The sequence below is a fragment of the Centrocercus urophasianus genome, unplaced genomic scaffold, assembly GCF_019232065.1.
Source record: "Centrocercus urophasianus isolate 14NV4802_14NV808 unplaced genomic scaffold, USGS_Curo_1.0 seq_17, whole genome shotgun sequence".
NCBI classification, from domain to species: domain Eukaryota; kingdom Metazoa; phylum Chordata; class Aves; order Galliformes; family Phasianidae; genus Centrocercus; species Centrocercus urophasianus.
Window position 1 is genome coordinate 13169560 of NW_024884722.1, and position 14252 is coordinate 13183811.

Here is a 14252-nt window from a genome sequence, read left to right on the forward strand (position 1 = left end):
TGGTGCAGTAAATCTGCCATTTCCTTACACTGGGCTCTGCGAACAACACTGAACTCTGAGATGCACATGCACTGAGTCACCTCTAGGAGCCGCGGGACAAGCTCAGCCTGCTTAGGGCAACATCCCATAATTCGGGCGGCAGCCCCAGCCACTGCAGCATCCCTGGCTGGGCTTCCACGTGGCAGAAACCTCTGCACATCCTCAGAATCAGATGAGGCAGAACCTCCAGGTGGGAGAGAATACATCTCCTGTCCTGATTCAATCCCCCCAGTCATGGAGCACCCACTGCGACCTTACGCAAATTGCTCCCATGGCTAATTAGCTTCCAAGTATGTTATTTCTCATCTGAATGTGTCTGTCTTCAGACTCCAGCCACTGGAACTTCCTAGGTTTATTCCTGATACATTAAAGAGCCATTTGCATTTGGAAATCTCCTTCCCATGAAGGTAATTGCTGATTGTCAACCTTGAAATAAAAAATAAAAATAAAAAAAAAACAAATTAAAAAGTGATCCTGTAGCAAAGAATGCAGCTGCAGAAGGGAGACAAATGACCACCTCACAGCCTCCCAGTGGTTTAGCACTGTTTGACTCCCAGAGCTGGACTTCACAACCATGTGTTGCTCCATCTGGTACACCCTGGTGAACTATGCAAGCCAACTTCACCATAGCTTTGCTACCAGAAGAGCTGGCTCTTGAAAGCTGGGGCAACAGCCAGGCTCTGAAGGACAGCACACTCCTATCTATGTGGACTTTTCTGCCTCACCACCTTTCTTAGAAGTCAAACGGGGTCAGCACCCATTCCGTGGCTCCAGCTAGAGCAGCCTACTCCATCTCTGCTCACGTGGAAGGCATCGCATACCTCTGCACATCTCTGCATTCTTGGTTCTATTACATCTTTTCTGAGATGAAATGACTGAGATTGTAGATAGCAATCAGGATGAAGGCACACCATGTACCCATACAACACTATCATCTCATCTATGTCTTTTCTTACTCACTTTGTTCTCCCTGTACAGGTGATGGTGATTTCAGCTTTTCAGCCATCCAGATCCGGTTTCAGTTACAAAGACTGTCTTAACTCTTTCCTCCTGAAAGAGTAATAGATGGACCTCTGCTTGTACCTTAGATCTTCGCTCCTGCTATAAAACCAGCTGCAAAATGCCTGATCACATTCTTCACATCCTGTTTTAATGTATTTATGAATGCATTTCAATGTATTTATGAATGCACGTCCACAAGCTTAATGGCACATGAACGTGAGTTTACGCTGCAGTATCCTTCCCTTTGCATCATTAGTTATTTGTCTTGTGGCTTCATTTTTTCCACAGAATTCTTGCTCTGGACCCATGCAGTATCCTGGTTCAGCCTGTGCCACCCCCCCAGGAGATGCAGCACATGAGAGATGGCTCTTGGGACCAGCAGACTCCACGGGATCAGGACAGTGAGCCACCTTCTGCCATCCGTGTTGCCAGCAGTCCTGGGGACCACCTGGGCAAAAGATTATTATGTTTTGTTCTGACGGCATGAGCCTTAACATATGTTAGCATCCTAATAGCTTTCCCTCATGTTTCTTCTCTTCCTGCACTGAATATATGATTCAGTGATACATTAACCTCGTGTCTGATTCCTGATCTACTGTTAAAGTCTTTGTTAAATCTTTGTTAACTCCTTAGAATCCTACTTTTTTTCTTTTTTTTCCCCCAGGCAAATTCTGAGCAGTCCTGGGATTCCCGTACCCACAGACGCAGTAGGTAGCTAAGGTGTCCTGCTCTCTGACAGCTCAGGCTGCATGAATAGTCTAATTAACACCTCATCAAACTCAACTGTGAGTCCTGTCTGGAGAAATTCCCTCTTGCACCTGTGCACTCACATGTCCCCATTCCCCATTTGTTGCCTCCTGTGCAGCAGGGATTGCAGAGCAAATCCCTGTGGCAGTGGTCTGCTCTGTGGGGCAGTCCCAGGTGGCACTCACGTGCCCTGTGCCATTTCCCTGTGCAAGGTCTTTGCATCCCAGCAGTGAAGGGTGTGCTCTCATCACTGAGTAGGGCAAAGCTTGGTGCAGAGAGCAAGGCACTCTTCATGCTAACACTGCCATCACTGCAGGACAAGGTTCAGACATAAAGAATAAGTTTGGCGTGGTTGCTAGAAATTAAAGTTTAAGAGTAGACTGCAATGTTTGGAATACAGGACATGCAACTGGGAATTGTGATTTTACGTAATGCTTCACACTGAGAAGATTTTCTCTGAGCATCTCCCCGCTCAGATAACTCGGGGCTTTCCCTGGAGAGCGCGTAATGTCAGCTTCTGTTTTCTTCTACTGTTGAAAATCATTCCCTGCTCTCTCTGAGCTCTCCTTTCCTTCTTCAGCTCATTTCCATCATTTATCTCACCAAAATTCACTTGTACGCTCTGTGTAATATGAACTTCTTTCCTCTCAGACTAAGCCAGCCGTTCTGCCTTCTGTGCTGGGCTGTCTCATCTCTCCTCTCCAACCTTAATGGCCACACCACAACCTCCAATTTAGTATCTCTTCCAACCAGCTTGACTTCTGCTGTTCATCACATTTTTTTAAATGAGAGCAAAACTTTGTACCTCTCATATATCAGAACTATGGACTGCATGTACGTGATCTGCTCTGCAGCCTTCATCCAAGCACTGCACAGACCACTCGTGGTGCTCCAACAAGGTGGGCAGAGGGCTTGCCATTGAAAGTACCTCCCTAAATTTCTTCTGCTTGCTGGCTTTTGTGGCGTTCATCTGGGATCTCCAGTGGCAAGCCTTGGCTGTGATGGCTGCAGGTACAGACCATGGACCAGCGCTGTGATGCTCCTGCAGAAGGCAGACAGTTCTCAGTAGCACAAACTGAGAACACTGAAGAGACCTCAGGGAGCTGCTGGGAATAAAGCTCATGCTGTCAGCTTAGGCACTGGGTTTTGTTTGTCCTTTTGCAATTCTGCTTCCAAATACTGCAAGTAAGTGTTTAACTCTTTGTCTTCATTTAATCCAACTTATTTCTTGTCTTTAAGCCTTGCTTGGTAATACTATGGTCTTTATGGAGAGAAACTGCTGGTTTTTTCCCACAGAACCTCTGGCTGCAAGGCTGGACACATGGACTGCTCACCATGAGCTGCAGGCACTAGGTATGGAGTGCAGGACACAAGGCTCAGCCACAGGGGCAGGGATGGCAATGAAGTAACAGTATATATCTTGGAGAACAGACATGCCCCTTGCAGCTCTTTCTGGTCAGCCTGGTGGACTGGAGAGCCTCCACCACTCTTCGTACCTCATTCCCTTTCATTCAAAGACGGATTTCCACCACCTTTCCCACCACGCTGTACACTACAGCCCCACTCCTGGGTCACACATCAGCTAACATGTGGCTCTGGAGCCAAGAGACCCCCGACCATGCTGCTGCCATCTCCTTCCCCAGGACCCTGCAGCAACATGCAGAGGGCAAACATAGCAGCAGGACTTTCCCTTGTCTGAGAGCTCCTTGGCTCCCGTCCCTCTTGTTTTCCTTTCTCAGCCTGCTCCGCCTGGCAGTAATAGAATGCCTGCTGCTCAAGGCTACTACAGCACATTGCAGCTCCCTGAGCCACTCTCACTGTGCTGAGCAAGCCCTGGGGCTGCAGTGCGCACCTGGCATCAGCATGGATGCAGCCATGGTGCCCAGAAGGGGCTGCTCCCTGGCTACCAGCAACGTTTAGGATGCTGGCCTCGCAGCTGGGTCAACCAGCTTTATGGGCTCTGTGTGCTGCTGCAGCAGAGCTGAGAATCTGGCCCTCACTCCCTGCCTGCTTCACCGGGGACCACATCAGTGTGCTGTTTATTGTTTCTGCCAGATCATTCATGCAGATGTTAATGAATGTGAGACCCAGCTTTGCTCCCAGCAGAGTCCCTTCCACACCTCCCCCTGTCCAGCCCTCTGCGCTGGAGTTTCTGTTTACAGTCCTGCAGGGAATTTCCCCGCTGCTGGATGGTCTTCGAGCCCCCACGGTCCCAATTCTTGCTGCCAGCAGGCTCCCACACCTCCCTGGTTCCTGTAGCTGGCCAATGTCACCTCCAGCTGTTCAAGTCCCTCACTGTCGCCATTTCTTCCCCACACTCCTCTCTTCAGCCTCCTCAAACTCCAGCCAGACCTGCCTGTTCTCCTATCCATCGGTTTAAGAATATGCCAGCAGATCCACCCCAGCATCGCTGTCCTTTCCTGAGTGCCATTTTTACCTAAAGAGATGAAAAAGAAACCAAGAAGCTGAAGCCAGAGTGTCAATACAATCAATGGAAGTCACAGTGGCATGACTGTGGGATGTATTGGTGGAAAAGCATCATAGCACTGAATGGTGCCAGCTACAGTGTGACAGGCAAAACCTTCTTCAAGGGACAGCAGGAAGGGAGGAAAGGGCATTTCCCAGACAGGTCATGAACTCTGCTGGTGAAAGGGATCTGAATCTCAGTACCACAAGCAGAAAAACTGTTTGTGTAACTTGGTCAGAATCAATGTGAGCAATCATGAGCAAAAATGCTTTGACAATGGCTGAGTGCCATACATTATCCTCTGCACTGTAATTCTTGTCCTGGCCAGGACGCAGCAGTGATGAAGGGCACTTACCAGCTTTCCTTCTGCATGGATAGAGAAAGCACAGCAAGAAGCAGCTAACAAACAGAAGGAGCAAAGTGGTGCCAGGACCCACCTCCTGGCCTCAAAACCTGTAGCTGTGCAGCAGCCTCTAACTGCATCCCTGAATCCCAGTGGGATGAGCACCTCAGTCTTCCTGTAACTGGGAAACACTGGAAACACTTGGGGAATGGCAGTTGGCCCAGCCCAAACAAAACAGTATCACTTACCCTTCCAAGAGAGCCATGACATTCTTCCTGGGTCTCCCAATGTTCGGTCCATAGAGGTTTGCTCTGGAATAGGTACGGATGAGCTGCAGCAGGCTCCTCAGCTGAATGTAGTCCTTCCCCAGCTGGCTGCCATTCACTGAGCGGCCAATCAAGGTCCGGTAGTTATTGGGCTCTGGGAAAATAAGAACAGATGGGCAAGGCTTGCTAGCTCTGCTCTTCTATCTCCTCTTCTGGAGAGAGCTCACATACTGTCACACAGCTCCTCAGATCAGTCAGCAGCACAGAGCTGCTGAGCAGTGGATGTGAGCTGTGACCACTCTCCTTTGCCAGTTGAACAGAGGCTGTGGGCCTTCTCCTCCAGAGTGAGCCCCTATGGCTTGAGCTGGGTGAGGACCTGCGATAATTTCTATCACCCTCCTGTGCCCAGGGGATGCCTGCTTCCCTTGGCACTGCAGCTGCTGTGCAGGTCCATGCAGCTGCTGCTCTGCCCACCCCAGGACCAGCCATGCCCCACAGCAGCACTTCAAATCCCTCTGGACATACATCCAAGTGTCCTGGTACTCACAGACATTCTCTTCCCAAAGAGAACACCGCTCGGCATTCCCAGGTCGCCCTGTTCCCACACTCACCATTGCCCAGCTCCCAGGAGATGTTGTATTTCTTGCTGGCACTGTACTTCAGCAGGCTGAGTGCATTGGAGCTGTTCCAAGAGTTATTGGGATTTCGGCGCAGAGCATTCAGTGCAAAGATCAGGTGAAGGCCAGAGCAGTCAGCAAAGTTATAGAGTTTGTCTAGAGACCTGGCTGGGAAGAAACAAAACACAGCTTGTAATTCAAATGAAAGCCAGTTCCAGGGAGGTTCAAATGATCCTGCTGTCCATCAGACCTCAGCTCCTGTGTGGATGAACTGGGGTCAGGTGCCACCCCTGTGACATCTGTAACTGCAGAAGCGCACCTGACCTTTGAAACTGGGATAGGATTCCAGGCACGGGCTAAACTCCTTCCAGCATGGAACTTGGACGCTCTCCACTGCTGTGTCGAAGCTAAGGGCAGCGTTACCAGAGACGAGAGGCTTTATAATGTCTCTTTTCATCTGCTCCTGGCAAGGAAATAGCAGCTTCTCCTGAGCTCATCCCACCTGGCACTGCTTCTGGGGCAGCGCCGGGGAGGAGAGGAGCTGCAGAAGGAACCATCGGGTCAGGGTCACCTCCTGCACACTGTGACAGCACCATGGGTAATTCCTGGGCCTGGGGTCATCGTTGGCTCCGGTCCCATCCTTGTCCCCAGTCTTCCCAGAGAGCTGAGAGCTGTGGAGCCCCAGGGATGGGGAGGCTGAGGGCAGGCTGGGGACTATGGAGCAGTGAGTCCTGGAGACATCTTAGGCAAGCAACCATGCTGCTTGGCAGCACTCACACAGCGTAAGGAGATGATCAAAAGCCACAGCAATGTGTCAAGAACAAACCAAGCTGAAGTCTTCACCTGACAGAACAATAGCACCACTGTAGGTCTTATACCTTGATGATTTTTAAGGCTTTTGACATGACTGCACATCAAGTTCTCTCTGGCAAGCAAGGTGACCGTGCTGCAAGAGGAGATGCGTACATTGAGAACCGCTATCGGTAATGTTCAGTGGAAGAAACCAAAGGGTGCAGGCAGCCTGCCCTGAATCTTCTTACACTTTGCCAGTAAAGAAGAGCACCTCAGAGCTGCTCGGGCATTAAGGTGCTGCTGTGCACCTCCATGGCCAACAGAGCTGAAGAGGATAGCGAGGAGACATGGCATGTGGCAGTGTTGTGCCACTGCTGTGCCACACTACATGCACGTGGCACAAGAAAGCACTGTGACCCGTCCTGGTCCCTGAGAGCCACAGCAAATGTGGAGCTGCCCCTGAGGTCTGAGGAGAATAAACTTATTTTTAAAGCACTGCATTAGGAGGCTCACAGAACTCAGCTGAGTTGTTGCTTATTAGATTGCAGCAAAGGCATGGGAAGACGAAAGGAAAAATGTAGAAAAGAAATTGCTAATCCTCGTGTAGGCTTTTTTTTTTTTTTTTTTTTTTTTTTTTTTGTAATGCTTCTAGTTGTTTAAGTGAAAAGTAGCTGAGTTAGATTAACCTAATGCATTCATCCCACTGGCTCAGGCACATTAGCTGGTTTTCTGGATGCTTAGTGGATTAGAGACAGATACAGTTACTTAATACCCATTTACTTCAGACCTCCGGGCAAAAAGCTGCACTTGAAATGACATTTCTATGAAGGGAATAACATAGACAACCGCATGACAACAGGAAGACAGCCGAAAGGTGTCACCTGCAGCTCCCCTGATAGAAATGAAATCTTTTCGCCAGTGCAAAACAGCCATAGTTCTTAAATGCTACAGGAGGGATTTTGTTTCTATTTAGAAGTCTCCTTAGAGGGCTGGGAATTGATTTTCCATGCATCGACCGGAGGAAACAAGCCGCCTGTTCGCCCCAGCTCAGGCCCTGCCACTGTGAAATTCTATTTTCCCCACGACACTGTTTCTGTGAGCCTGCATACAGAGGTACCTCATGCATTTCATGCTCTGCCACGACTTTCCAAGCTGGAAACCACCACGGGATGGTAGGGAAGGGAACCACCAACCTAACAGGAGACCCTAACAGACTCGATGCTCAGCTGGCACCAGCTGCCCACCCACTGTGCTCATCTGACGTCTCTATTGTAATCAGCATTGAGGTGGGAAGAGCTCAGCAACAGGTCACTAAACCACAGTGCAAACCATATTGTGAAGACCCTGAGCAATGTCCAGCCCTTTATAAGTACAAACGGCCCAAAGAAATTGCTATAAATATTTTACTGCCATGACTAGGGATGGCCACATTACTTCTGAATAATGAGAACATGAAGAATCGCAGTATTATTAACAGCTGGCTAAAACTCACTTTGAATTCTGGATAATTGCACCATTTTTTCTTCATCGAACACAGAAAATCTTCCAGGAATTTAACCTTTCCCCAGCTAACAGATCATTAGGCAAGGCTTTCACAAAGCTTTTCAATAGACAAAGCCATTGTCGTACCAGAATGATTCTTAATAGAGCAGAACTGGATTTATACGATGCTCTCGCTGCCCCTTTTCCCCCTCCACCCACTGCAGGCACACATACTCAAAGAGGGAATAAAGCAAATAAAAGAAACCCATCTACGTTAGCATTAAAAAAAAAAAAAAAAAAAAAAAAGCAATAAAGCACTCACTTTAGGGCGTATAGGTGCAAAAACCAAGGCAGTGGACCCAGTTAGCTGTCACTGGAGCCTTCCTCTGAAAGCTCACACTGGCCCTAGCACTAGCAGAATTTAAAGGCTGTTTGGGTCTTGTTGATTCTTTACATCCTTGCTTTTGAAGGGCTGGACACATCTAAAGGGCTAAAACCATGCTACAAGGCATGACCAGGTACAGTGGGTGACGATCTGCTCACATTCCAGCTGCTTGCACGGATCTCTCACCCTGCACAGAGGGAGACAAATGACTTCAGAATGCAGAGATGTGTCTGTGTGGCCACAAATGGTGGTGGGGCTCATGGGGCAAGTATGTCCTGTGGGATTGTTTTCTTTTTATACTGGGCTGAATTTTAACATTCTCTGAAAGACGGATGGCACTTAACTCAGCAGCCTGCCAACACAAAATCTGAGGCACATTAAGACATCTCTGGCAGTTCAAAATAATTGCAAAGAGTTTCCAGTCGTCATTATTGAGTTAAACGTTATACTAGAGGCTTTTTAGAGAACACAGCCTGGACTGCCATTTGGTTAGAGGGACAGCTCAACAATCTCTGGGTTTGAAAGCCTTCCACGTTTTTTATTCAGCTTCAGGAATCCTGCTTTGGCAGGGCGAGCCTGGAAACCCGCATGCATGCTGAGCGGGAGCTGGAGCCTGGGTGGTGGGGCACAGTACGGCATGTGGGGGCAAATGCACAGCAGATGAAGCCTTCTGTTTGTAAAGCAAATAAATGCAGTTCTAGGAATAATGTTTTCAGCTAATTGTGGGGATTGCTTGATTCAGCTTTGCCCGTAAATTCTGCCTGAAGCATCCCTGGAGCTCCTCATGCCAGGATTCCCTGCCCCTAGAGCATCCCACAGGAGATAGCAGAGGGAAGGGGTTGGGAAAGAGCTGGCAAAGAGCAAACAGAAGGCCAAAGACAGCTCTGCAGAGGGGGTGCAGAAAGAGCAGAACAGAGTGTTCAGGGAGGAGATGAGTAAGGCGGCTGGGGAGGGCGATGAATGGAAAAAGAAAGGTATTCCCACAGCCAAAGGAACAAGTGGGCACACGGAAAATTCACAAGCTGCCACCGCTGTCAGCTGAATCCCATTTGCGCTGTCTCTTTCAGGCTGAACATCCTCAGAATACCATGTGTGTGGCAAGGACTTGATGTTTTCTTAGCGAATAAATATGAATCAGAAGATACACAACAGGCAATCGGAATAACACCAGACCCAAGGGACAGGCTGGCAAAACTAGCCTGCAGTCTTCCCACGGCTCCTGTCCTCAGGCAGGACAGTCAGAACCCTCATCCACAATGTGCAGAGAGCAGCCTTCATCACCACCAGTGGATCAGAGGCAAAGCAGCATCCCACTCTGCTCACATGCACCATAGCTGGATCCACATGACCACAGAATTCTATAGAGTCACCAAGGTTGGAAAAGACCTCCAATTCCATTCTGGATGTTAAGCTGTTCCTTCAAAGCCGCTGCTAAAAGCGAATTGTAAGGCTTTTGAGGCTACCACGAAGCCTACACAGTTGCTGAAAATTGCATTCTAATGATGACCATTCCAGCTGGGAAGCTGTTTTGTTTTAATTCAGTCTTCTGAAGCATTCTGCAAGGCAGTAAAACCGCATTGTGTGAAGATGCTTAAGAATTTGCAGGCAAAATCACCGCCAGTTTGCTGGCTTCAGGCCGACAGGCACTTCACCTGAAGTGCTCCCTCTGGCTCATCAAGCTCCCGACTTCCATCAAAAGAATGGAGATGCACAGTCCTATCCCAATGCCCTGCTATGGCACGCTGGAGGTCTGCTCTGAGCAACAAGAAGTGCTTTGGCAGAGCCCCACAGTGCTGTAGGAAGGGGATCTGCTTTAATCCCATCTGAGGAATACCTGAAAGTTGGAGGAACTGGCTTTAATACTGTCCATCAGTGAAGAAATGCCGCGTGCTGTGTGTTAATGAGGAGCCGGATTTCGCCTCCAGCTGGATGACAGATGGGGGATCTGGGGAGATTCCCCCCGGAGTATCGAGGAGGCCTTGTTCCAAGGGAATTGTCATCATCCCCAGTCTTTATGCAGCTCAACACTGACCCTCGATATTCATTCAAGTCTTTAACTGGATATTTTATTTCATTGCCAATCCAGAGGTGATTATGCTGACCACGTGAGCTAGGTTCAGCCTGTAGCTCTGCCGTACAGAAATAGCAGTCTGGGGGCTTGGTGTCAATCTCTCGCCAATAAGGAGCTTGGCTGGCAGCCATGGATTGTGGGCTGAGTTCCCAGCTGGCATATAACTTGGAAGACAACCACGAGGTCTGGGTTCAATATCCAATTGCTAAGGAGTCTGGCTGACAGCCTCATTTTGTGGAATGAATCCCAAATTAATATAATGCTTTTGATACCAGACAAGGGGCATGGCCTGCTTCCAAATGCTGTAAGGGCTCGGATAAAAGCTGTAGGCATTGGGTTCAGTGTGTAAATGGTATCGAGGTCGGATAACAGTCAGGATTGGGATTAATCCTCAGATGGTGAGAAAAACAAGTGAACCCTGAGCTCTGCCTTTGAGCAAAAAGGAGCTCAAATGAGCAGAATAGCTCTGTTTTCCATCCTTGTGTGGTAAAGAACTCACAGGACAGTAATGGTTTTGAGGAACAAGTGTAAATTGACATAGAGCTTCAGAAGAGACGTGGGATCTGGGTTCAATCTCAAAGTGCTGTAAAGCTGAGATAAAGGCCAGAGGGGCAATTTCCAAATTGTTCTAGCCTTGTGCCTGGGCAGGAACCGAGATCACTTTACATCTAGGAAAGATGGTTTCTTCTGCTGCATAACTTGGACTTTTAAGACATTTTCCCTTTTCAATCAGGATAAATCAGGCACCATTTGAATTCTCAGAGATAAACAGAGGAGGTCGGAAAGAGGTCTGAATAGAGCAAGGGAAAATGAGGCTGTGATCATCACCTCATAGCCATGCATATTGCTGGGCTTCAAACACGGACAAATTTGATTCCATCTCTGCCTCAAAGAAACTGCAACCATGGACTGGAAGTGAAGCATCCCAAAACCCTGCAAAGACAGCAACTGCACCTTCCTAATAGCCCAGGCCAGGAAGACAAGTGCCACCAGAGCCATTCTGTGTCACCAAGCACTCACAGTCCACAGCAAAGCCACCTTCACCTACACAGGGAGCAAGTGAACACGCTGGTGCTGGAAATTCAACTGCAGATACAACCCAGCTCTGCTGCCAGAACGTTTGCTGACAGAATGACTGTTTTATATGGCTATAAGAGCAGCTATAATCGCAGCTGTCTGAAAAGCAGCAAAATCTATGATGTGTGTTTCTAAATCCAATGACAGCTGGCAGTGCTGCACTGCAATTCCTTCTTTTACACAGTTTAGCTAAAACACTTCTCCGCGGATCACCCCAATTTATCAACAAACAGCAGTTTCTGGAACAATTTAAAAGCATTCCCAAATAGGCAAGAAGTGGTCAGCTCTTCAGGCACTCAGCGATCTGCGAGCTCCCAGGCAGGAGGCGGCTGGGACAGATAGAAGGCAGATGGGGGAGGATGGGGCTATAGATGGCACTGCTGATGGATAGGGGAACAGCAGAGAGTTACCCACGGGGGAGAACATGTTGGTTTAAAGGGTTTAAAGCTATGCCAAGGTCCAGACATTCTGCACTGCCAGGATGTGGCATGGACAAGACATGGGGTGTGCATTGTGCCTGTCCCCCAGGTCCCCACTATCCTATGCACAGTTATTCCAGGGTGCCATTATTGCTAGGCTGTGTTTTTCTTTATAAATGCTTTTTTTTCCAACAATGCTAAAGCTGCATCAAGAGGATGGGTGTTTTTGGTTTTTTTTTTCAAAAAGGAAAAAAGCAAGCTGCAGCATAGGCTGAGCACCATCCGGAGCGCAAGCTGCATGGCTAAACTGGAAGGGGAGGCATACAGGTACAATGCTTGTTTCTAACACCTTCATTTAATCCCAGCGCAAAGCTTAACCTGGGCGAGCTGTGCACCCAGTCCACCTGCTCCTGTTCCCAACATTACTATCTTTCTTTGCTGCCTGATCCTCCGTCACGCGGCAGATGCACAGCTTCCTTTCTGAGTTGCCTTGCACAGGGATGCAAGCCAGACCCACCCTGCAGCACCCGCAGCGCCGTGCGCAAGCTCCCTGCCGCCCCACATTCATAAACCATGAGTCAAATCCCCCAAAAATACAAGACCTGGTTTGAGCCGAACTTTCATTGCCTTCTCTTTGCTAAAATTTTGGGTGCATTGTAGGGCAGCCTTAAGCTTTTCTACTACCACAAGGGCTAGAAGTTGATGTGCAGCAAAGCAATTGCCTTGTTTCATTGGTTGTTTGCACTGGGCTCACGTCCCCATGGGATGCATGGATGGCATCCCTGTGCACACTGAGGAGAAACCCAGAATGCAGAAAAACATCAGACTGTGGGTCCGAAGCACCATCCCTCCTCCCTGGGAGGAAGAGGGAGCGACCAAGGCTCTGTGTGCATTTTGTAAGTTGGGCATCTGGTATTTTTCAAAACTCTGAAACATTTTAACAGAAAACTATCCTGAAGAAAAAAAAAGAAAAAAAAAACAGAAAAACCCCCAAAAAAACCCACACACCACCCCACCAAAAAAACAACGCATAAAACCGGAAATGTTTCAATCTGAAATCCTTAATTAAAACCACACTCTTTGGTACATAAAGGAGGAAGTTAAAAAAGAAATGTACTTTTGCACATTACAGACAGCATTATAATAAACACAAAGCACTGCCAAGAAAGAGGCATTTTCAAGGCTAAAGTAGATGCCTCCAGCTGCACTAAAATAATGTCAGAGGGCTTGTCCACATTACGAAGTGTCATTGCATCTGAACGCAATAGCGAACAACCAAGCTGGATGGATGGGGAGGACAGCAATTATTGGCGCGGCCGCCAGCGCTGCGGCAAGGACCAGAACCCGCTGAGGTCTGTGAACTCCTCTGCCTTCCCACAGATCCCAGACCCTGGTCTTAATCTGTAAAATATTTGAAGGAACTGGCCGCGACTCTTCCTGCTCCTCTGCTCCGCACGCGGCTGGGCTCGGCAGATACGGCTCAGCTGGAGGGACCCGGCTTGGCAGAACTCTCCCGGCTGATCTTTGGGGAATCTTGTACCAGAGCACACAGGGTGGGGCCCGGACCTGACTTTTGAGGCATGAGCAGAAGGCCGGAAAAGGCCGGTGTCAGAGCCTGACGCCTGCACGAGGCAGCCGGCAAGCACAAAAGTAGTGCAGAAGTCAAACTCGGTGCTTGGGCAGGATGGAATGGATTTCTCGTAAAAGTATCCACCACCGGCTTAAAGTCTGCTGCACTGAAAGCAGCCTGGCCCCATAAAAATGTCACAGTTACTACTTAATGTCCGTGATCCAAATAAGCACCTGGCTTCTAGTCCAGACTTGCCCGTTTCAATCTTAGCAAGCAGGTCTTGCTATACGCACCACTGCCGGGGGGGATTTTATTCCTTCTGGATAGCTCAACTTTAAGATCAAACCATATCTAAATATATTTTCATTAAGCAGCACTTTTGTTTGCAGCTTTTCAGTATAGAATCATAGAATTGTTAAGGTTGGAAAAGACCACTAAGATCATCTGATCCAACTGTCAATCCATCCCCACCATGCCCACTAACCACATCCCTCAGCGCTGCATCTCCATCTTGAACGCCTCTGGGGATGGTGACTCCATCATCTCCCTGGGCAGCCTATGTCAGTGCACAGCCACTCTTTCTCAGAAGGAATTTTTCCTACTATCCAACCTGAATGAGTGGCACAACTTAAGGCCATCACCTCTCATCCTGTTGCTGTTACCTGGAAGAAGACGCCAACTCCATCTCACCACAACCTCCTTTCAGGGAGTTGTAGACAGCAATATGGTCTCCCCTGAGCCTCTTCTCCAGACCGATTAATCCCATTCTCTCAGTCACTCCCCATAAGACTTGTGCTCCAGACCCTTCATCAGCTTAGATCTCCTTCTCTGGACATGCTCATGTGCCTCAATATTTTTTGTATAGTGAGGAACCCAAAACTGAACACAGCACTGCAAGTTCTCCAAACTCCCAACCAACCTGTAGTTATCTGCTGTCCTACCAAATCATGAAAACAAACCACGGCTGTATGTGAT

General features: G+C 48.5%; 1 protein-coding gene across 2 annotated transcripts in view; it reads right to left on the reverse strand.

The window, feature by feature from the left end:
• The window catches only part of HPSE2 (heparanase 2 (inactive)), a 77146-nt gene that overhangs the window by 17956 nt on the left and 44938 nt on the right, over window positions 1-14252 (reverse strand). For both annotated transcript variants that reach the window (XM_042818472.1, XM_042818471.1), the window contains 2 exons: window positions 5476-5649; window positions 4847-5018 (listed from right to left, as the gene is read on the reverse strand). In XM_042818472.1, coding sequence (XP_042674406.1) covers window positions 4847-5018; window positions 5476-5649 — 346 coding nt within the window. The remainder of the gene's footprint in view (window positions 1-4846; window positions 5019-5475; window positions 5650-14252) is intronic.